General features: G+C 38.5%; 2 protein-coding genes across 3 annotated transcripts in view; both read right to left on the reverse strand.

Annotated features, from left to right (window-relative positions):
• Positions 1-9,740, reverse strand: part of LOC122551928 (adenylate cyclase type 10-like) — a 193,270-nt gene extending 183,530 nt beyond the window's left edge. The window contains exons 1-4 of the mRNA XM_087988568.1: positions 9,298-9,740; positions 9,101-9,205; positions 4,466-4,504; positions 4,214-4,357 (exon numbers count right to left, since the gene is read on the reverse strand). Of these exons, the coding sequence (XP_087844694.1) occupies positions 4,214-4,357; positions 4,466-4,504; positions 9,101-9,205; positions 9,298-9,508 (499 nt within the window). The 5' untranslated portion in view covers positions 9,509-9,740. The remainder of the gene's footprint in view (positions 1-4,213; positions 4,358-4,465; positions 4,505-9,100; positions 9,206-9,297) is intronic.
• A 7,071-nt stretch (positions 9,741-16,811) lies between these two features.
• Positions 16,812-24,261, reverse strand: LOC122552028 (pro-glucagon-like). 2 transcript variants are annotated; one of them, XM_043694584.2, is made up of 7 exons: positions 24,120-24,261; positions 23,282-23,385; positions 21,626-21,769; positions 19,422-19,541; positions 18,968-19,105; positions 18,371-18,529; positions 16,812-17,346 (listed from the first exon to the last, which is right to left on the reverse strand). In XM_043694584.2, exons 2-7 carry the CDS (start codon positions 23,374-23,376, stop codon positions 17,310-17,312), a joined length of 693 nt encoding a protein of 230 aa, XP_043550519.1. In that variant the 5' UTR covers positions 23,377-23,385; positions 24,120-24,261; the 3' UTR covers positions 16,812-17,309. The 2 variants fall into 2 exon arrangements, with proteins under 2 accessions (XP_043550519.1, XP_043550521.1); XM_043694586.2 differs by having other exon boundaries at positions 21,626-21,766; positions 24,120-24,260.
• Between the last annotated feature and the right edge of the window lie 8 nt (positions 24,262-24,269).

Raw genomic sequence — 24,269 nt, forward strand, 5'->3', positions numbered from 1 at the left:
GATGGGTGTCAAAGCCTTTTTCATTTCATTTGACAAAGTGGTTAACAAATGAAAAGGCCGGTGACCATGTGGGTATTGTTGAGTCAAACAAAGTTGGTAGTAAAGTTTTTGCATCACTATCACAGGAGGTTTCTAGAGATTATGATGAGGTGAAAAAAAACATCTTTACTGCATATGAAATGCTGCCAGAAGCCTACAAACAACTTAGTTTCAGGAATCTAAGGACAGAACCTGGTCAAATTTACACAGAGTATGAAAGAACCAAACAAAGCAACTTTAATAGGTAGATAAAGGCAGTGAAAATAGATTAAAGGTATGACACTCTTAGAGAGAATGGTATTTGGAAGAGTTCAAAACTTCAGGAGAATCCCTGTAATGTGGAAACAGGCCCTTTAGCCCAACATGTTCACACTGAAGGGTAACCCATCCAGACCCATTCCCTACATTTATCCCTGACTAATGCACCTAGCACTAAGGGCAATTTAGCTTGACCAATTCATCCAGCCTGCACAACTTTGGATTGTGGGAAGAAACTGGAGCACCTGGAAGAAACACATACAGACACAGGGAAAATGTGCAAACTCCACGAAGTCGCCTGAGTCTGGAATCGAACTCAGGTCCTATGGAAAATAAAGAACATGAAATCATGGGAAGGGTTAAAGCATGAAGACCACTGGCAATCTGTGTTCTGTGGCAGGATGGGATAACCATAGTGGAACATTCTTACACCAATTAGCAGAGTAAGTTTAAGGCTGAAAGGTCATGATGGTGTGACGAGATAACACAGGGTAATAAAGCAAGTTTCTCTGTTAAGTGTTATTATGACAGGTTTGGGACAATAAATATTTGGGGCATGACATTAAAATATCTAATTAATACTTAGTAGAATCAGTTTGAGACAGGAGACTATTGTAACAGATGGAATAGCTAAATATCTATCATGACAGGTTAGTCTGGAATTGAAGATCACTGTCGCACAGTTAGCAATAAATATCTAACCGTGACATTAGAATAACATTAAGTTGAATGTATAACTAACGAGATAATGGGAACTAACATCACTGGTTTATTGTGTAGCCAGAGTGAGGTACTTTGATTAATATAATTGGACAAGCTGATAAGCTAATAGAAACATGATAAAAAAAATATAAAAATCCACGGACCTGTGTTCGTGGGCATTCAAGAATCTGCTTCCTCAGTGTCAGTTTTTTGTTTGCAAATAAAAGACCTACTTCTTGAAGAACTCTCTGCGTCTCCTGGTGATTCTCTATATTTTCTCCACAATAGTCCCTGGCGCTGTGAGGCAGCAGTGCTAACCACTGAACTTCATTTCCTGATGTAATGAGAACTCGTGGAAGAACCGAGTTAAGATTGCAAGGATAGCAGCTGAAATGGCAGATGATACAAACTAGTTCTTAAATCAACATTTGAGTTCCAGCATCAATTTCAATCTGTGAGAGATGGAAATTGAAGAAAAGAGAAATCTCCGGATAGTAAGGGAAAATGAGATCCCATTGAAGAAAGTAAAGGTAGTTTACCACAGGGTAAAAAGGAAACCCATGAGAGGGAGAGAGAAGTGAAAAAGTTCAGATGTTACTGTGATAAAGTAAGACACGTGAAGTTACAGTATTGCTGGTTTAGAAAAAGCACTGGGAAGATGCGTGTGGGAAAACAGGATAAGCCAGTGGGTTTTGTTAAAATAGTAAAGGAAATCACACTGGAAGCTAAAAACCGTACAGCCCGGTTGGTTGAGAAGAAAGCACTCTTTGAACAATTTACCTGTGTGGATAAGGCGTACTCATGTATGACAGAAGGAGTAGGAAGATAAATTAAGATTTTAAGTGATGGGGAATAAGTCCATCTTTGATGGTGAGATATGAAGAGATATATAATTCAGAAGGAGTAATACAGAAAAGGTGGTAATTAATGATGAGGACAGTAGTGTTCCACTGTACAAAGTGAGGTTGGAGCGTCTGGTGAGAAGTGACAAAGTGGTGGCAGGAGTAATAGAGGAATTCTCAGTCCTGGAAATACAGTTTATCCTCAGCAACAATACAGCTGGATCACCAATGGGAGTGATTCTTACTGTGGTTGAAAAGCTAGTGGAAAATCAGAGAACTGTGGTGTTTCAGGAAGTATATCCTGGGATTTGTCTTGACTGTGTGGTAACAAGGCCACAAAGCCACAAGTTAAAAAGGAGAAATCAAAGAGTAAAGATCAAGAAGTTGGAGTTCAATTATCAGAAACTATGTTTGATTAAATGATTAAGAAAAAGCAAGAAAAGTAGGTATCTTTTGTTCCAAGAAGTTAGCTGAATTACAATAGAAAGAGGAAAAGCTAAAGCAGTTGTATAAAAAGACGTATACAGAAAAAGAATGTGAGTGTATCCTGGAATGTTACTATCTTAAAAATGAAGTCTTGATGAGGAAATTGAGACTATCATATATACAGGCAGATGAGAAATGGGCAGAAGTTCTTCAAGTTGTATGACTGGTGGTTTATAGAAAGGAGGTGTTGCGAGTTGCACATGAATTACCAGTATGAGGTCACTTGGAAGTAAGGAAAACTGAAGCAAAAATACCAAATCATTTTTATTGGCCTGGACTTCATAAAGATGTATATGAATTTTGCCAGTCATGTCACACCTGTCAGGTAGTAGGAAAACCTCAAGCAGTGATAAGGCTAGCACCCTTAAGATTCCTCTTCCAGCATTTGAGGAACCTTTTACAAGAGTCTTAACTGATTATGTAGGATCCCTACCTAAAACAAAAAAATGGGAATTAATATTTGTTAACTATAATGGATGTACCTATAAGATTTTCAGAGGCCATTCCATGATGCAGTAGTACAACTAAAAGGATTACAGAAGAGTGACAATTTTTTTTACTAGATACAGACTATCCATAGAGATACAATCAGATATGGGATCAGATTTTACATCAAAATTAATCAAGGAAAATACATACAGCAATAAAAAAATCAAACTCCCATGTACCATCCAGAATTGCAGGGAGAATAAGAACAGTGTCATCAAGCTTTAAAGATCATGTTGAGGACTTAAAAGTTAAGACTATCCAGAGGATTAGGAAAAAGGAATTCTATTTGTACTTTTTTATATTTAGGGATACACCTAATGAATCAACTAAATATCATTTGAATTATTTTTAGAGCATGAAGTGAGAGGGCCAATGAAATTAATTGAGGAGGAATTGGTGAGTCAGATCTCAGAGACTACATGTTTGGACAAATTTTAGGAAGAGACTAAATAGAGTGGGTGAGTTGACTAACCAACATTTAAAAAGTAACAGAGTACGTGATGAAACAAGAAGCAGCCAAGAGATCAAAACCTTGTAACTTTTAGTGGAGATAAAGTGTTATTGTTAGTCCCAATGGTAAGTGAATCAATAAATGCAAGGTTCAGTGGGCCTTATCAAATAGAAAGGAAATTGAGCGAGGTGAATTATTTGATAAGTACACCAGACAGAAGAAAAGTTACAGAGTGTTTCATGTTAAAGTATTCATCAGGTATTTTGATAGGGAACAAAACCAAAAGATGAAAGTGGAACTGGTTACAACTCAGAGTGGAGAACCAAATCAAGATGATTCTGAATTTGACGCTCCTCAAATTGAAATGGATAATAAGGAAGTTCTTAAAAATTGGGACAACTAATTATGTTACCTTGCAGAGGAAAATCAAAATGACCTGAAAGATTAATTATAATCAATTGCTACTACAATCTGTGGAACTTATTGCTGCAGAGGGCTGTGGAGGGAATGTCATTGAGTGTATTTAAGACAGAGATAGATAGGTTCTTGATTCTTCAGGGGGTCAAGGGTTATAGGGAGAAGGCAGGATAACGAAGTCGAGAAACATATCAGCCATGACTGAATGATGAAGAAGTCTCAATGGGCATCCTGGCTGAATTCTGCTCCAAAGTCTTATGGTCTTAATGGAAAATTCTCTTTGCATTTTTGAAACTAACTGATTTACCTTCATAAACAAAAAGTAACATACATAGTTAAATCAAACATAGTTTAAGAACTAAGAGTACAAAAATCAAGCTCAAGTATTGACAAAAATATTTTGTGCTTATGAATCTGATTTAATAATAAATAGCATGTTGGTGTTTGTTTGAACACATAATTCCAAATTCACTGCAATACATAAATTGAATAGGACAAGATTACAAAAGCTGCTGATGAACGCAATTACCTATTTTTACTCTGAGCTTGACTCCTACTTCGGTTTCCTTGTTATCACATTTATCCTGGATATTTAGACTACATTTTACAGCTAATGTGAGAATTTCACTCAGTTCTTTCCTTCGCTCTCTCCATAGTGCCAACATTGCATCGCCTGTGGGAAAGAAAATGGTCATACATCGTGCTAAACTATTACTTTGTTTTGCATCTTTTCAAATTAAATATTAATTGCATTGCAGAATATCAATTTACAACTTCTTACCTGCATAGTTCACAACGTCTCCCCCTGCTCGAAGAATATCTAAATGAAATTACACTTGTTCAGAATTATTTAGTTATTAGGGAAGTGAAATAAATTTAAACTGGATGGATCTAAACTATACATTATATATAATTTAAAGTTTATATTACTATATGAAAGGTGAGATTATTTTCTGAATTGTGGCTTCTTTTAAATAAGTTAAAATGGATTAAAATATCATCTGAAAACCATGATTTCTTTTCTAAATTATCTGCAAAAATTGCATTCTTAGAAATAGACAAAAACAGAGAGAGATTGCTGTCCAATTCTACAGATAGCCAGAGTTACCACCGGTATAAGAATCAATTGATGAAATACATTTGACACCAATCCCTATGCACTGAGGCTACAGTAGCTGGCAATTGAGCAATTGAGCAGGCTCCTTCTGGAAGAAATTGAGTTTTTATCAAATGGAGGCTTCATAGAGAGAGAGAGATAGCTAGGTGAAGCATTTCCTCAACCAGATGTGAAACACGGGCTTAATTCCTTGTCAATATACTGTTTTCCATGTTTAACCTTAAATTGTTTTCATGCTTGTAAAGATCTGATGCTGTTGGAATGAAAAATCCCGAAGTTTTTCTTCATGATCATCCATGTGCTTTTTTCTCATGTTATACCAATATATGTAAATTTTACAATAGGAAAAGCTTTATTCAATGAATCATCAGCTAATCTTCTTCTGATATTAGCTTTTCATGAATATCAGTGTTCTGTTGTCTGAACCTTACCACATGCTACCCTAAATTCAGTTACTTGTTAATAAATCTCACAGACAATCTAATACTGAAGAAATTACTTTCATTTTCTTGTATGTAGCAAACTAAATAAGACCCTCAAGTAATCAAGTTAAGCCTCACAACCCAGTTAGCTATTCCCCGGATTAAAGGCGGAATCTAACTATGATTCCAACCAACAGCGTCGATCTCGGAATGTCCAGGTTTTGATCCTTGTACCATGTTGTTCTCTGGAGTTCTGCTATTAAAGAATCCTAAAGTCGAATGTCTATTGGTTCTTCTGTCCTGTGAAGATTCTGATATGATATTATTGATGATCCTATTGATCCATTCATCCATAACATTGATTACACTTCTGTAGCTCGCCTTCTTATAGGAACAGCTTCCCTGTTCCTTGTTACATTCGATATTAACTGCCTGTTTAAAACTCAACTTCCCTGCAATTCACACTTTTACTTCAGGACACCTCATTCTGCACTTTTGTTATGAGGCAGCAGGTTATCAAGCAGTGTTACTTTCTCTCTCCCAGGAAACAGCTTGTTTATGTTGCTTCATCTCCTTCTTCCCGCGGATGGTTCATTGGCATGTTGCTTTCAGTTCCTTTGAAACAGTTTCTCCATGTCCTTTTCATCTCAAGAAACAGTTTATTCCAGAAATAATTATTGCTGATTCTTTCAATCCCTGAACAGTTATTAAAGTTTTGAAGTTTACAGTGTCACAGTTTGATGTCGTGAAAGCTACCACAATGTGTGCATTGTGTGACTATCCACTAAATTAGTTGTCATATTTCAGAATCATGTAGGACTTTTGGACAGGGTTAAGCGCTTATGATTAAAGCAAATTACTACGGATGCTGGAATCTGAAGCCAAAAGAGAAAATGCTGGAAAATCTCAGCAGGTCTGGCAGCATCTGTAAGGAGAGAAAACAGCCGACGTTTCGAGTCTAACTGACCCTTTGTCAAAGCTTAAAAAAGGGGGAGAAATAGGGAGGTATTTATACGAGGCTGAGAGAAGAAGCAAAGGTAGCAATAAAGAGGTGATAATGACAGTGCACAGAGAGATTATAGGGAGATTAGGAGCTGTGAATGACCAAGGCTGAAGCCAGTGCTGTGTGACAAAATATGTGGGGGATGTGGGGGATGTGGGGGATGGGGGGGAGGGGTGAAGCAGAGGCAAAATGGAAAACAGGGGAGGAGGGTAGCAAAGGGGGAAGAGGAGAGAAAAAGGTGATGAGATAGTGGGGAGCGAGAGAAAGAGAGACAATCAAGAAATAAGAGGTACAGAACAGTGAAAAAAAAGATAAATGAAATAAAATTATCTGAAGTTGTTGAATTCAATGTTGAGACCGTGTAAGGTATAGGGTTAAAATTGTGCAGAATAAGGGAACAGGTGTTGCTTCCGCAAAAGCTTACCTTATAAAATTAGTCTGCATGCCAATACTAAATAGTGAGAAGCGAAAACAGGTAGAATTATCTTTGACTAATAGGGCAGAGCAACCGTGTAGCAGGATGTACCAGGCATTGGAAAACAGAAGAAGCGAAAACAGGTAAAATTATCTATGATTAATAGGGCAGAGTGACCATGTAGCGGGATGTACCAGTAACAGGAGAATAGTATGCCCGTCACCGGAGGGATGTGGCCAAAGATGGAATTTAGTTTGGCAGGATGATCGCACGAAGACAGCAAACTATGCCAGGATAGTCACATATAAGGAATGAGATAAATAAGAGTAAAGGGCATCAGGCTTAGAGTAATGGGAGAAGTAAACAGAGGTGGAGGGAAGCTAGACAAAGGTGGAGTGAAGCTGGAGCTTGTGATAGGCTACTCGCTACAGCAGAAGTAACCAATGGGGTGAAAGGGGGGGACCGAGAGACGCAGCTGAACAGCAAAAATCAGAATGTAACCCTCAGATCGGGTTAGGCAACCGTTCTTGCAAGTACGTATCAATAAAATTCACTGCTTCAGAATTTGACTCAGACTGAAATTTATTAATATGTGAGTTTTGTTTCTCACAGACCGGCAGTCTGTAACGTGCCTAATCGGAAGATGAGATGCTGTTCCTCCAGTTTGCGTTGAGCTTCACTGGAACATTGCAGCAGGCCAAGGACAGACATGTGGGCATGGGAGCAGGATTGTGTGTTGAAGTGGTAAGCCACAGGAAGGTCCAGGACCTGAGCGCTTATGATATTGCTAAGGCTGCTGCATGCACAAGATGATAACAGGCACAATGCAGTCATGCCATTGAAATGTCACAGAGCATACTGAAGGAAACAGTCATATTTTATATCCGTTGATAAATCTGTTGAAGCCCTGATATACAAAACTGACCGCTCTTGATATCAAGGTAGCATTTGACCAAGAATGACATTAAGGAGTCCTAGAAAAATAGGAGTCAATGGGAATCGGGAAACTATCTGCTAGTTGGAGTCACATTAACGCAAAAGAAGGAAGATTGTAGTTGTTAAAGATCAATAATCTCAGCCCAGGACATCACTGCAGGATTCCTCGAGGTAATGTCCTAGGATGTGCATCTTCAGCTGCATCAACAATAAATTTTCTCCATCAATATATATTAACCATTTGAATGAAGAAATTGAATGCAATATCTCCAAATTTGCAAAGGACACCAGGCTGGGTGGCAATGTGTGCTTTGAGGAGAATCCTAAGAGGTTGCAGATTTAGACAAGTTGGCTGAGTCAGCAAATATTTGGTAAATGCAATATAATGTGGATAAATGTAAGGTTATCCATTTGGGTGGAGAAAGCAGGAAGGCAAATTATTATCTGAATAGTGGTAGTTTAGGAAATGGTGAAGTGCAATGAGACCTGGGTGACATGGTGGAACAGTTGTTCAAGGTTGGCATACAGATGCAGCAGATGGAGAGGAAAGCTAATGACATATGGCTTTCATAGCAAAAGAATTTGAGTTTTGGAGTAGGGATGGCTTGCTACAGTTATACAGGGTTTTGGTGAGGCCACACTAGAGCATTGTGTGCAGTTCTGGTCTTCTTGTCTGAGGAAGGACATTCTTGCTATTGAGGGAGTCCAACGCAGACGGATTCCTGAGATGGCAGGACTGACATATGAAAAAAGACTGGATCAACTGGACTTGTACTCACTGGAATGTAGATTAATGAGAGGGGATCTCATAGAAATATATAAACTCCTGATGGGACAAGTTGGATTTGGGAAGAATGTTCCTAATGTTGTGGAAGTCCTGAACTAGGGGTCACAATTTAAGAATAAGAGATAAGCCATTCAGGACCGAGATGAGGAAGAATTTCTTCAGTTAGAGTTGTGAACCTATGTAATTCTCTATCACAGAAAGCTGTTGGTGGCAGTTCTTTAGATATATTCAAGAGGGAACTGGATGTGACCTTGTAGCTAGAGGGATCACCGGGTATGAAGAGAAAGCAGGAATGGGCTACTGAGATTGCATGATCGGCCATGATCATATTGAATAGTGGTGTAGGCACGCAGGGCTGAATGGCCTATTTTCTATTTTTCTAACCTTCCCTGCTCAATTTTCCTTGTCTATATGCCTTGTCTACCTTCTTCGTCTATCTTCTTTGTCTACGCACAAATCGGAGAGTTACTTATTCCAGCAACCTGGTGCAGTAGTATCCCACCCTTCTTGTATTTCTCTGGTGTTGGTTTCGGGTCAGGGAAAGAAGCCAATGCTTTGCAATGACAGCAGCGTGCAATCTTAAATGTAAAATGACAGGGGAGAAAATCAACAACTACTAAAATTCTGCTGCCTTGTTCAAAACATAGGGCAGAGCTAAGAATATTAATAATGGTCTTTATTGATTTTCCCAGCCAGTAGTGATCTAGACATCTCTCACAAATTCATCTCTACTCACGGTCCACAATCTCTGAGATGTATCCATTGAGTGTCCTGGTCAGGTGGTCAGCTCCACTGCCTTTCTTGCTGTTCAGTGTGTATATCTCAGTGAGACTGGTGAATCCTGACAGTCAGAGAGAGAAAGAGATAAAAAGTTCGCTTTCAGTGTGGTTCACAGACCCTCCCACCTGTCCGCACTGCTCTTGCTGCTTTTACCTGAAATGTCAGCGAAGAGCAGGACTCCATGGAAATGTTCCACATCAGGGATGGGCCGGTCCACGCCCTCGTAGACCACAAGGTCAGGCACGTTGGCAGCAAGTTTGCAGATTTTATAGGTGCCGGCGAAGATGGTTTTCTGCTTGCCAACCCTCAGCCGAGTGAGTGGCCGGACGAAGCTAACAGCATGCCTGGCGGGATTATAGTCCATGTGCCTGTAGCCCCCTTCCCACTGCTTCCTCCCCTTAATTTAACACCCGGAGGGCCACCGCTTGAGTTTTCATCGCCTTGTGACGGCTGGGCCACCGATTGTGACTTCACGGCACAGGCCTGGGCTCCTTCCTGGGCTGGCATTTGTCTTTCACGTATCAATCCTGCAGATGACGGTGTCTCCACCTTCCTAGCCTGAAAGGCAAGGCAGGGAGGGATGGAGTAAGTAATTTGGATGCATTTGCAGGTGTGTCTCCCCCGCCAGCATGATTTATTTTGCTTTAAAGATTGATTTTTTAAAAAAAACTTGAGTGGGACGCCAAAGAGCACATTTATTTGTAATTAGGGCTTCCAGGCAGAGCCGACAATTTTCTGGGGAGATGGTTCGGAAATTGACAAGGAGCGCATGGTGGATTTCCTCAAACGGGGTCTTAAAATTAACGCTCGACAATGTAAGCTTAACCCTTGAACTGTAGTTTTAATGGCCAATCGCCTGTTCCTATGATCTGTGTACATCGCAGCCCAATTGAATTGTTGATTACTTTAGGGTAAAAAAATCTTCATGACAGTATACAGTCTCCAGAGATGATGGTTTGTGTCTTGTGGCCAAGGTGCGTTAAACTATCTGCAAGACTTCACTAAAGATCTTTAGTTCCTTCCAAACCCACCACCATTCCCATCTAGAAGGACAAGGGCAGCAGATACTTAGCAACACCACTAACTACAAGTTCCCTTGAAGCCACTCACCATCCTGACTTGGAAATATGTTATAGTTCCTTCAATGTTGTTGGGTCAAAAAAGTTAACAGCGTTATGGGTCTACCTATAGTACATGAACTGCTGCAGTTCAAGAAAGCAGCTCACCACCTCTCAGGCAAAGTAATAAATGCTGCAGAGTCAAACTTTTCAAGTCCCATTAGTGAATAAAAAAAATGTGTAGCTCAGTGTCCTGTTGGAATACAGATTGTGCTGCATTTGCTGTGGATGAAAAGAGTTGACATGTCTTCCAAAAGGTAGTACCCAACTGATGTTTTGAGTCCTCAGTTCTGTCATAAGCCTCCCTATTTCTCTTTGTTCAAACCTGTATATCCCTTGATATCCAGAGGTATTGGGATTTGTTGTCTCACCTTTTGTCTGTATTGGAACATGTGATCTGAGTTGCATTTGTTTTTATGTGAGAAATGTAGTAGGTAAGGCAGATGAATTTAGGCCTTAGATTAGTACCTGGGAGTATGATGGTATTGCTATTACTAAGACTTGGTTGAGGGAAAGGCATAATTGGCAACTGAATAGCCCAGGATATAGATGCTTGAGGCAGGATAGAAATTGAAATAAAAGGGGTAGAGAAGTTGCATTTCTGGTCAAAGAGGATATCACAGCGGTGCTGAAGGAGGGCACTATGGAGAACTCGAACAGTGAGGCAATATGTGCAGAGCTCAGAAAGAGGAAAGGTGTGATAACAATATTGGGGCTGTACTATAGGACTCCCAACAGGGAGCATAAGATAGAGGTGCTAATATGTAAACAGATTAGGCAAAGGTATAGGAGCAACATGGTGGTGGTGATGATGGGAGATTTTCATTTTCTCAACATTGACTGGGATTCACTTAGTTTTAGAGGTCTAGATGGGGCAGAATTTGTAAGGAGCATCCTGGAGGATTTTATAGAGCAGTATATAAATAGTATAACTCGGGAAGGGGCCATACTGGACCTGATGTTGGGGAATGAGTGCGGCCAGTTGGTTGAAATTTCAGTAGGGCATTACTTTGGGAATAGTGATCACAATTCCATAAATCTTAGAATACTCATAGACAAAGATGAGAATGGCCCTATAGGTGGAGTGCTAAATTGGAGGAAGGCCAACTATCAGCTCAGATGGGATCTATTCCAGTTTATTGAGGGAAGCAAGAGAGGAAATAGCTGGGGCCTTAACAGGTATCTGCAGCATGCTTGAACACGGGTCCTGGAGGACTGGAGAATTACTAATGTCCCCTTGTTTAAGAAGGGAAGCAGAGATAATTCATGTAATTGTAGACTGGTGAGCCAGGTGTCAGCGATAGGGAAGCTGCTGGAGAAGATACTGAGGGATAGGATCTATTTACATTTAGAAGAAAATGGGCTTCTATTTACATTTAGAAGAAAACTGATGTACAGAGAGATCTGGGTGTTGGGGCTCAGTGTACCCTGAAGGTGGGAACATAGGTCAATAGAGTGGTCAAGAAGGCATACAGCATGCTTTCCTTCATTATATAGGGTATTGAGTATAAGAGTTGGCAGGTCATGTTACAGTTATATAGGATTTTGGTTCGGTCACATTTGGAATTACTGTGTACATTTCTAGTTGCCACATTACCGAAAGGATATGGATGCTTTGGACAGGATGCAGAGGAGGTTCACCAGGATGTTGCCTGGTATGGAAGGTGCTAGCTATGAAGAGAGGTTGAGTAGTTTGGGATTATTTTCATTAGAAAAATAAAGGTTGGGTTGGGGGGGTGGTGGGACCTGACTGAGGTCTACAAAATCATGAGAAGTATAGACAGGGTGAATAGCAAGAAGCTTTTCCCAGAGTGGGGGACTCAATTACTAGGGGTCACGAGTTCAAGGTGAGAGTGGAAAAGTTTAAGGTAGATATGAATGGCAAGTTTTTTACGCAGAGGGTGGTGAGTGCCTGGAACCCCTGAGCAGGTAGTAGAGGTAGGCACAATAGCATTACTTAAGATGTATCTAGACAGATACATGAATGGGCAGGGAGCAGAGTGATACTGATCCTTAGAAATTAGGTGACAGGTTTGGATAGACGATTTGGATTGGCGCAGGCTTGGAGGGCAGAAGGGCCTGTTCCTGTGCTGTAATTTTCTTTGTTAACCGTGTACTCCTACTGTACCTTCTTGAATGCATCCCACTGGGCTGACACAAATTTACCCTATCTGCTCCTAGTCCACTGTGGTTAAGTCATACCTAATTTTATTAAAGTATACCTGCCCTTGTTTTCAGCCCCATCCTTGTTCTTTTCCACAACAATCTTAAATCTAATAAGAGTTATGATCACTGTCTGCAAAATGCACCTACTTGTACTTCTATCTCTGATGAAGAATTATTTCAGTTGAAAATGTTAGCTTCATTTTTCTCCATGGATGCTGAAAAACCCGCTGTGATCTCCATGTTTTTTTACTTTCACTCCAACCATCTGCCTGGCTTCATTACCTAAAATTAAGTCCTGGATTGCCACTCTCTTGTAGGGCCTTCTATATACAGAGGAACTCAATTATGCAAACAAGATGGGTGGGTACTATTTCGTTCGGATAATTGATTATTCGGTTAATTGATTCAATGCCTCTCCTCTGGGGCTAGGAGTTCTCTGAAGTTTCCTTTTTCCTCACTCTGACTGCCTTGCTCGCTCTCTCTGTCTCAGGCATTGTTTCTGAGCATACACTTGTGTTTAAGGGATGTGCAGCATTGCTGAAGCCCCCCCACCCAATCAGTTCAATGAGATTGACACAGAGGGCACTTGCTAAGTCCGTTCCCATTCAGGAGACTAGGCAGTAGTACACTGCACGTGAGACCCTTTCCCCCCACCCCCCCACCCTCCAAGGCAGCTGGACTGGACACCAGCAGTAATACTGGTGCTGCCTTTGGGGGGGGTTGAGTCTCAAAATAGCACACACACACACACACACAAACATACGCACCTTTTTACTGCAACCTTTTGACAAGTTCCACCTTTTCCCTGTACAGGACAATGTTGGAGAGATTATCTGGGGAAGAGGGGTTCAGAATACACCCCAGTATAGAACTCCAGGGAAAGTGTGGGGGGAGAGTGGGAGAGGGCAGGCAGTCAGTCATTTGGAGACGGTGCCTGGGCTCCCATCGATGTCCAGGACTGTTCTCGGCAGTGTTTCAGTAAGCTGGGTTCATTTTTAATCATTGTAAACAAAAGACACGATCAGTGTTGGGAACGCCTCTTTGCTGTAATGTTTCTATTGGGATCTTAAGATCTTCTTCGGATAATCCGAAATTCGGATAATTGATATTCGGATAATCGAGGTTGCTCTGTACTTGCTTAAAAAGCGCTCTTGGATGTATTTTAAGAATTCCACTCCCTCTAACCCTTTCACACGGTGTAAGTTGAAATCCTGTTCTAACACTACCCTGTTACTCTTGCATTTCTCTGAAATTTGCTAACATATCTGCACTTCTGTTTCTCTTTAACTGTTTGGAGCTTATAGTAAAATCACCACCTTCACTCTGCTGTTGGCCTAACCAGTGCAGAGGAGACCAATTTCATAGAATTATAGAATTGTACAGCACAGAAGAGGCCTTTTGGCCCATCAAGCCTGTACTGCCAAAACTGTGCTAAATCTACACTGTTATCGCTTCTCAGCACTTGGCCTATAGCCTTGAATGTTATGACATTTCAAATGCTGATCCAAGTACTTTCTAAAGGTTGTGAGGTTACCTGCCTCTACCACCTTCCAAGATAATGCATTCTACTATCCTGTGGGATAGTATCTCTGCTACTGGACCTACCTCCCACTAAGGTTTATATTCTACCCCTTTCACTATTCTATGCTTTATGTTCTGCACTAACCTTCATCCACTCTAAACTTCTACACCCCTAACCCTGCATGCCTTCTGCGCTGCCCTTCCTTGGGAAACCTTACAACCTACACAATATTAATGTAAGTTTGCTCACTGAGCTGGAAGGTTCATTTTCAGACAGTTCATTACCATACTAGGTAACATCAACAGTGAGCCTCTAGTGAAGTTATGTCCTACTTTCTATTTATAGAATAGGATTATGTAAATAGAAACTGGGACATAACATCAGCGCTTCACTGGGGGCTCACTGATGATGTTACCTAGTATGGCGACAAAAGATCTGAAACTAAATCTTCCAGTGCAGCAAGCAAACTTACAGCCAAAACCTTAACATGAGCTACAAATCTTCTCAAAAGTCATGAACAATATTAATAGTTGCGCCACTCACTTTCATCTTCTTCAATATCTGCCTTTTTTAATTCCAGGAGCAAAACAGACCACAGTATAGCAGAAAGAATGGGTGATGTATTGCCCATCATTTGGCTCTTCATCCCTTTATGAAAAGAGGATCCTGACTGTGACTGCCCTAAGCAGGGGCGGGACTGTTTCTGGAGGCTGCACTTGACTGAATGTGCCCAGATCTCCTGTGTGAACACTAACGCTCTTGATTGGATTGAACCCTGCTGACAGCTGTGGCAAGCTTCCTAGCTTGGTGTATGTGTTAAATGATATGGCAGGTAAATTTGAGGTGATGTCACTTGTGATGTAAGAAATCTAGCAGCTATTTGCATGGCATAAATCCTCATAATCTTTGATGTGATGTTGGGTTAGAGGGGATAAAACGCCACTTTTCTTTTTCCAGTCAAGTAAGAATTTAGATAGGGCCTTGGTTTATCATTTCATCAATAGATTGAGATCTTCAATAGTGCAGCACTCCCTCCATATGCCAGGTTTTGACTTTTGAGCTCAAGCCCTGTAGGAGGAATGTGAACCGACAACATTACAATTCAGGCACAAGAGTACTCCCAGCTGAACCACATCCTACACCAAGTTGTCATGGCTTTAGCATCTAGGTTTTTTTTATAAAGGTATCTTCAAATTTCTGCACCCATTTTCATAAAATAGTACTTCTTGATGTTTCTCTTGAATACTCTTTTTCTAAGTTTAAAAATATATTCCTTCATTCTTGATTGCCTTACCAGAGAAAATAATTTTTCTGTCTTTTTAACATTTCCAATCCTTTAAGTATTTTGTCAGATCACCTTTCAAACCTTGGTGTTCAAGAAAATACGAGACAAATTTATGAAAGTTGTGTGACCCCAACATTTGACTCACCAAACCTGAGAAACATTTTCAAGAATTTGAGCTGTATCTTCACCATGGCAGTATGTCCTTTCTGAGGTATGATGGATGAAGTTTTCTCAATGAGGTCTGATCAAGCTTTACACCCCATAGGGATAACTCAATTAAAACATTAATTTTTGGAAATGAACATGCTGGCTTGGACCTCAGTTTGCAATATACCAAATGAGTCAGAGTCAGAATGTCTCATTCACCAGTTACACTAGTTTTACCTTCTGTGACAATTGAACACTATCTTCCTCTCTTTTTTATTAATTGTAATCTCCTTAAGATAAAGACCAACATTCTACTATTCTTTTCATCTCTGTACAAGATTTTGATGATTATGTACTTGGATTTCACTGGCGGCAAGACTTCCAACACTGACATGAGAGAAATTAATCCTTTTCAGACGGCTGCTGGCCAATTCAATCATTTCTGGCATCCCAGGAACACCACTGGGGAGTCCATGTGCAATTTGATTCCATTTCTTGTAAACTAAGTTAGATACTTGAGTTTAATAGTCAGTCAGATTTCTTGGTATTCAGTTTATTGTGGTCTGTATTTAGTGAATGCAGATCCCGAAAGCCAAGTGGTAGTCTTTGCATTTGCTATATTTATGATGATTAATCTAACACTTAACCTGTAAGGGGGGGGGCATTTTGGGGTAATAATAGGCAGCATTGTTTGTCTCTCTCCTCAAATGCACTTGATGCTTATTGAGACTCCAGCAGCGGAGATTGGCTGCATTGGGACCTGGCTTGTCCTGAACTTATTTAGTAAGGTCCACTCTTGATGTGGTAGCTCAAAGCTGACAGGTGATAAATGGAATTTGTCACAAGGAACTTATTTGTGACTTCCTATGTTTCCCATTCCTTGATCCAAAGGAAATCTCACTCGGCAGCCAACAGGCCCTCAACGTTACGTTGTAAGATTTAGAGACCGTTTCTCATTGCCGTATGGCCAGAAGATTGTTCAATGTTGAGACCGTTGGATTTGAGAGGACTGGGATTTCACAACATGATCTTTGAAAGTTCTTTTCTTGGAATTCAATTTCATGGTTGAATCATTGCCTTCACCAGAGGCACCATGGGTCTAGAATGTAGTACAGCATGAGCTCTGATTAATTTTCCCCATGTCCTGTTAATTGTATGTTATATGGGAAGTATGTTTATTTTGCATGATTATATAATGTGTGGGTGTCTTTTTTTATGTCTATAAACAATGTTTTTTTAAATTTGAATGTATTAAATGGTGCACAATGAATTATGTCTGTGATGTTATTAATAGCTAATCCAATTATGTTAAGTATCTGGTTTTGTTTGACTCTAAGTACCTAATTTAAAACTCAACATTAAGCTGCAGTTTCTGATTTTTGTCCCCTGAACTTGATGCAATGAAAGGTCTGTAAAACTGAACTTCAGATTCAGTGTCATAAAAAGCTTTATTCATGCTTATTATTTATGCCTTAGCAGTTTTGCATTAGTTAATAGTTTAAAACATGCTTTATTTCAAACTGGGACATCAGGCTTAAATTTTTAAAGACATTTCTATCTGAACAGAAGGTCTTAAAGAAATAGTGATTACTATTATTCATTCAAATAAATACAAATTAGCTTATAGAAAACATAATTTGCTGGAATAAGTCTAAACAGGTTTTGGTATTTTGTGCCATACAGAATTGTTGAGATAATGCTATAGCTCTCATACTAGTCACTTTAAGCATTCTTTTGTTAACATTTATTTACTTCAAATCCTACTTCAAAACAGCACATTACATTTTGAGTCAATTCTTTTGCATGCAAAGCATTATGGCTTCATATAACATTCTGTGTCATTTGCAGAACAAAAAGCTGTAAATATTTTATCAACATGTGGGCAATGTTGCAAGACAAAATGTTAAGTTGAAATCAGTTGCTTCCTTTACTCGTACTCGTTGAAGAATTCTATTTCAGAGTTCCTGGGGAGAGAGCAGCAGTTAGATTCTTTGCATAATGATACTTGTGAAATTAAGGTGCATATAGACTCATGGAAAATATTGTCCAAATCAAGTAGTAAGTACAGTGCAATCTGGATATAGCTTCTAACCTTTTAAAATTGACAAATCTGTGTGCTCCAGTTTGGTAAAAATCAAATCATGAGGACTGTAAACAAGAATTCAAAACCCAGTGTTGTTAGAATTGGACTGAACTTGCAATGTTAACCACCTTTTGCATTCTGATTCTGACTCCTCGTTATCCAGTATTTCCTGTTTGGATTTCAGTTTTCCACTAAGATATAGAAGCACAATTACATGGAATTGCCTTTTCTCACTTGGAAATTTTATCATAATGAGAGTTTAAAAGATAAGAACAGCTATTTAGGCAAGTTATGCACATGTCAATGGATTCCAAATTAAGCCATTTAAATAAAAACTTAATTAATTTGGTAATAACCTCTTAAAACTCAGTAACCCTGAGCATAGGTAATTGCTGTAACAATAATCATGGCGTCAGATTACGAATTTGCTATTGCATTTTGTTCATTTCAACAGTCATAAAATTTTGGCATTACACGTTAACTGATAAAAGCATTGCAAGTTTTAAAAGAAGGAAGTATTAAGGGGTCTCTTTCACAAGCAGCATCTATTCAATTTTAATGAGATAATTTTAACCTTTGAAATTGAAATCAAAGGATATTACATTTTTGTGCATTCAGCAACAAGCAATATGTGTTCTGTCAGTTTACCTTCCAAGAAGTGGAAGTGAAAATTAGTGCCATGTAAAGTGAAGCACAAAACTATCCTAAATGTCACGTAATGCTTCCAATTTCTTTTTCCTGGTTAACAGATAGCTCATGTGAGAGAACTGCATTATATTATGTGTAATATGATCTTATTGGCTAACCCATTGGAATCACATGACTGAAAAACAAAGTTGGTGGACCTATTGAGTATTTGTTGTACATTTATTGGATCTGGTTTCCAGTAATTTCTTACTTCTTACCTTGCTTCAACAGTTTTGGAGTTTAAGAGCCAGTTCAAAAACTCCTTGGCAGCAATGGTGTCCAAAACGATATTAATTTCACTGGTGAAGGTACCATCAGCATGTCTTCTGTCCAATTCATCAGGAATCACTTCATTCAAAATTTCATCTTCTGGAAATCTAAAGATATAGAAAAACCTTTAGAACTCAAATAATCAATTGGATAAAAAATAGTTTAGCTCTCATGAAATGAATAGCCTTTTAGTCATAATAATGCAAACTTAGATCAGCAGCATAGCCAGTAGCATAAGAGCAACAATAACTTAAATTATGCAATACAATTCCTGCTTCAGCATATTTTTATCTGTAAGTAATAATTGTTCTAATGATTTCATGATGATAATGCGTGATGATATCTCCTACTTAACAATGAAACAACACTGTTGGCAATTTACTTGGAGGCATAAATGAAGATACATTATTTACAAAGTAATTGAAAAGTGATTTACTGTTCCTATTCAATATATTTGGTATAAAATGTTTCAAACATAATTACTAAACAATGGTGCAAGTGCTCAGTAAAAAAATAGCTAATTGAAAATCATTTGAAACACTCACTCTCTTCTGCCACGTCCCTTTATTAGCCAGTTAATAAAGTCCTTTGCTGCCTTCTCCTCTAGATAAGATGTTATATCATTCGCGTAACTTCTTTCTGTGTGTCTGGTCGGTTCAACATGTCTCTTGGAAATGCCCCTGCTAAATGTCAACAGCATTTCTCTTTATATAATCCAGAATATCTACAATGATGTTAGCATGTCATATAAATTTTGTTAACACTAAACTTTATGTTAGTCATTGACATCCTGACATACTAAAATTAATAATGCATAAACCTTTACATGGTTACAACTTACATGTAACATAATCTATCACATGCTATGATAATGGAAGTTAATTATTGTGTAGTGATTTACCAATAAGGATGATGAGTGAAAGCAGCACCTTTCTCTGAGCTAAATGTTTCATTTTTACAAGATTAAGTCATTGAATCTCGAATGTTTGTGTAGCTTACCCACTTTGACGCTTGCTGTAACTTTTAAGTGAATCAACAAAGCGTTTTGCTTTGAAGTAGTCAGAAAGAGAATCTACATCACTTGTGTAAGTTCCTTCAGCATGCCTCTTGGTTTTGTCCCTGTTAAATGTAAATTAAATCGTATAAGTAACACTACAGAAGTTCTTTCCTAATAAATAATATCATATTTGTAGTTTCCAGAGTGTGATTATTGCAAATTAAAAAAGTAAACATAGCTCTAATTGGCCCCTTGACGCTGAATTAGATTTGTAATATTAATATCACAGAGTTAACTAGCAGTAAATGGAAAATTGGCTTATATCAGACAGAAATCATGAACAAGAGCTTTTCAAGTCAGGAAAAATTATAAGGAGAATACTTTAAAAGCTGACTTCCATTAATAAAGTTGATGATTAGTAATGCAAATCTTTTGGCTAACTCAGTTACTAATGCTAGATACCAAGCCGTACAATAGTGAAATATTACTGATAGAAGGGCTAATGAAACTGCAGTAGATTGAAGTGCTTAGGATTGATAATTCTGAAGTTTACAGTCCAATGTGTAGCTTTGCTTTTCAAAAAATAATAGAAGTATTAAATTTTATGTGCATTGAGTGCAAAGAAGAAAGCAAACAATGAATTTCAGAAGTTGGACATTGTAAAACAAAGGTAGCAAATGCTGTACACATTGTGCATTTCAGTCAGCATATATGGAGAGAACAAATGGGTATACTTCTTCCTTAGATAACTGCAGAGGCAGGAAAATTGAACATTAGAATATTAGAATATTAGAATTTTAAATTATCATGGAAACTGAATTAATGTTATCTAACTTTTTAAAAAAGGGAACAGTTGAAGTTTCCAAAATATTTAAGGAAATCAATGAAATTGATCTAGTAAAACTGTTCAGTGTGGATCAGATTTCAATTACGAAGGATATGAGATGGCAATGACTAATTGGTATAATCACTAGACTATTAATCCAGAAACTCAGTGAATGTTCCCGGGGCCTAGTTTCAATTCCTGCCAAGGCAGACGGTGGAATTTGAATTCAATAAAAATCTGGAATTCCATTCCTTGGAATTATTTCGATCAATGTTGGCCACAAAATCATTTCGGATTTGCAGAACAACCCATCCGGTTCACTAGTGTCCTTTAGGGAAGGAGGTGAGGGGTCAAGTGTGAGGTTGTCCATTTTGGAAGGATAAATACGAATGCGGAATACAGGGTTAACGGTAGGGTTCTTAGTAAGGTGGAGGAGCAGAGGGATCTTGGGGTCTATATTCATAGATCTTTGAAAGTTGCCACTCAGCTGGATAGAGCTTGTAAGAAGGCCTATGGTGTATTAGCGTTCATTAGCAGAGGGATTGAATTCAAGAGTCGTGAGGTGATGTTGCAGCTGTACAGGATCTTGGTAAGGCCACATTTGGAGTATGGTGTGCAGTTCTGGTTGCCTCATTTTAGGAAAGATGTGGAAGCTTTGGAGAGGGTGCAGAGGAGATTTACCAGGATGTTGCCTGGAATGGAGAATAGGTCGTACAAGGATAGGTTGAGAGTGCTAGGCCTTTTCTCATTGGAACGGAGAAGGATGAGGGGTGACTTGATAGAGGTTTATAAGATGATCAGGGGAATAGATAGAGTAGACAGTCAGAGACTTTTTCCCCGGGTACAACAGAGTGTTACAAGGGGACATAAATTTAAGGTGAAGGGTGGAAGGTATAGGGGGGATGTCAGGGGTAGGTTCTTTACCCAGAGAGTGGTGGGGGCATGGAATGCGCTGCCTGTGGGAGTGGCAGAGTCAGAATCATTGGTGACCTTTAAGCGGCAATTGGATAGGTGCTTAAGCTAGGACAAGTGTTTGGCACAACATCGTGGGCCAAAGGGCCTGTTCTGTGCTGTATTGTTCTATGTTCTATGTAGGTCTGCCATTCTTACTTGGTCTGGGCTACATATGACTCCAGACCCACAGCAATGTGACTGACTCTTAACTGTCCTCTGGACAATTAGAGATGGACAGAAAAAGTGGCTTAACCAGAGATGCCCATGTCCTGTGAGTAAATAAAATAAAAGAAAGATGCACATTCAAAACTTTAGAGTTTAAGAGTACTGACAGAAATCTGAAGGAGCTGTTTTCATCCAATAGATTAGAAAACGAAAGCATTTTTCAATGAAAGTCTTGACAAATCTTTATAGAAAATAGTTTACCCATTCCGTTTTGTGCTCATCAGCCATTGTACGAAGTCCTTAGCACGTCTATTATCCATATATTTACTGTAATCACTGGTGAATGTGCCTTCAGAGTGCCGTTTCACATCCTCCAATGGAATCGATTGTTTTTCCAATATACTGCTTGGAAATGCGTAGCTGTATGTTACTACATCTGTTTAACTGGAGAAGCTTATTTTAAATTTAATATTCCTACCTTAACAACACTACGAAAAGAAAAAGACTAATCATTTATTTAACTTTGTATTTGCAAAATTTCGCAGTGTTTGATTAGGGTGCCATATTGGAATAGCATTTTTTTGAATACACCAAACAATCACAATGTAAATTGTGCTTCAAGCTGTACTAGTTTCCTTAAGTTATGGTTTATATTTACATTCAAACACACTTACATCATCACAAATGTAAAATTTCCTATGAACCAGTGCAATTGGACAGAATAGTTTTGAATTTTCTTTGCATTAAGAAATGTTCATTAATCTACTTAAGAGTGGTAATCAGCTGCAGTTGTAGTGGTTTAGCTAAAAATTGGTTTACCACAAAAATAAGCATTTTAGTTAATGCACCAATTTTAAGTCAATTAACATGTTTTTGGGAAATTATGCTAGTTTCATTGGTGTGCATTGGACAATTTTTTAGTAAATTAGAAACATGCCTACTAATGCCTTTATGCCTAAATAGGTACATCACTTTAAGAGTTTCTATTAATTGTACATCAGGGATGTGGTCAGCAGAAGCCTGTCGAACTCATTACTTAGATTATATGCTTGGTCAGTTTAGGGTGCGGGTGATTTTCCAGCACTATGTTTCTTAAACTACTGTTAAAGATTTCATAAATTTGATTTATGCTGAATGTAATGTGAAAAAGGAAGCATTTGGGCCATAATATTCAAATCTCTGACCTCATTAATACATACAGTTCTTAAGCTATCAGTGCAAACAGATATTGTTCCAGCTATCCATTAATAAAGCAACATAAATAATAAACAAGCCTTCAACATACAAAAATCAATAAGGAAGAAGAATAAATTATATAAGCTCAAAAAGCACTGAGTTACTTGGCTTCTTATCCATTAGATTACCAGGCTTAGAGACAAGCATCCCAGACCTTGTTTTAACGTGGTTAAACTTATACTTACTTTAACTGCTGCCTGAATGATTGAAAATTCAGAACTATAGTGGATATGTGATATGCATAACTTTACTTCTTACATGCAACAACAGCAGGGTTATCAACAACCATCTGAGCAATAATATACAACAATAATGAAACTTAGCTTTTAGTGGATGTATATTTTCTATTTTATATATTCTGTAGTGAAAATGTGCTTGACTTTCTGAACAGGTGGTCAACTTGTGGAATGCAATTTACGTGGATATAATGAACTGTAGTATGGGATTTGTCTTAGCCTGCTTGGCACACCTTCCTCATTCCTGAAGAAGGGCTTATGCCCGAAACTTCAATTCTCCGGCACCTTGGATGCTGCCTGACCTTTTCCAGCAACACATTTTTCAGATTTGTAATAATGGTCAATTTACTACAATGTTCAATTTAAAGAAGTGAGTATTCAGCAAGGTTGCAATGTATGTAAATATATTAACTGTCACAGTTCAATTTTGAGGTTTATTTCCTACCTTGATGTTTCTTCTGTATCCTTCACTGGATTTTGACAACTGTTTTGCACTAGTATCAAAAGCAGCAAAATGGCAACGGAACCAACACCTTTCATTTTATTCTCCTGCACATAACATGCAGAATTTAAGTATAGATTGCATATTTCTGCTTTCACCAATTTATACAACCAACAAGCTAAAGTATGAGTAAAGGTTTCAGAAAGGTTCACAGAAAACTGTTAAAAATTGTATTGAGTTATGTAGGAATTATAACACAGAAACAGATTACTAATCCCAACTATCCATCTTTCTATTTATATTCTACATGAACAGTTGCCCTAATCTTGTGTGTCTGCCTTATTACCAATTTCCTTTATTCCCCATTCTCTCAAACCTGTGAAAGTAATTTGACCAATTTAATTAAAAACAGCATAACAGAAATAGGCACAGGAAATGTGAAACTCCAATTTTCATTAATACAAAAATTAGAACAGACGTGAATGACAGAAAGTGGCATTATAAGTCTGCTTAACAAACTAGATAAGAAAGATCAATTAAACAAACATCCAAGGGACAGTACAGTGGATTAACCAAATAAACCAAGTAAATAAAACCTTATTGCCAATAAGTCTGCTACAAAGAGGGGGACTGCAAGTAAAGCAATCCTTTTGATAATAGAACCCATACCTGTTTACAGTAGGGCATAGTAAGGTACAGACTTGAACCAAGCATTTCTAAAGTAATGTAATAGTACAACTTTGAGAAGTAAATAATTCACAAAACCAATTGAGAATAGTTTTGCAAATGCCTTCCTCCATTCAAATGCATATTCTCCCCAGGCTTGTAAATTCATTCTTACCTTTTCGTGAATCACCTGAAATCTGAATAAACCTTCTGAAGAAGCCAAAGTTTCCCTTTCTCCAAGGTGTTTTGAAGCTTACCTGCATGTTGACCAAGATTTGATCCCTTTATATAATCAAAGGGATGATTGGGCAACATGGGTAAGAAC

Source organism: Chiloscyllium plagiosum, unplaced genomic scaffold, assembly GCF_037043375.1.
Source record: "Chiloscyllium plagiosum isolate Xiang-an unplaced genomic scaffold, Cpla_swu_hap1 HiC_scaffold_7, whole genome shotgun sequence".
NCBI lineage: Eukaryota > Metazoa > Chordata > Chondrichthyes > Orectolobiformes > Hemiscylliidae > Chiloscyllium > Chiloscyllium plagiosum.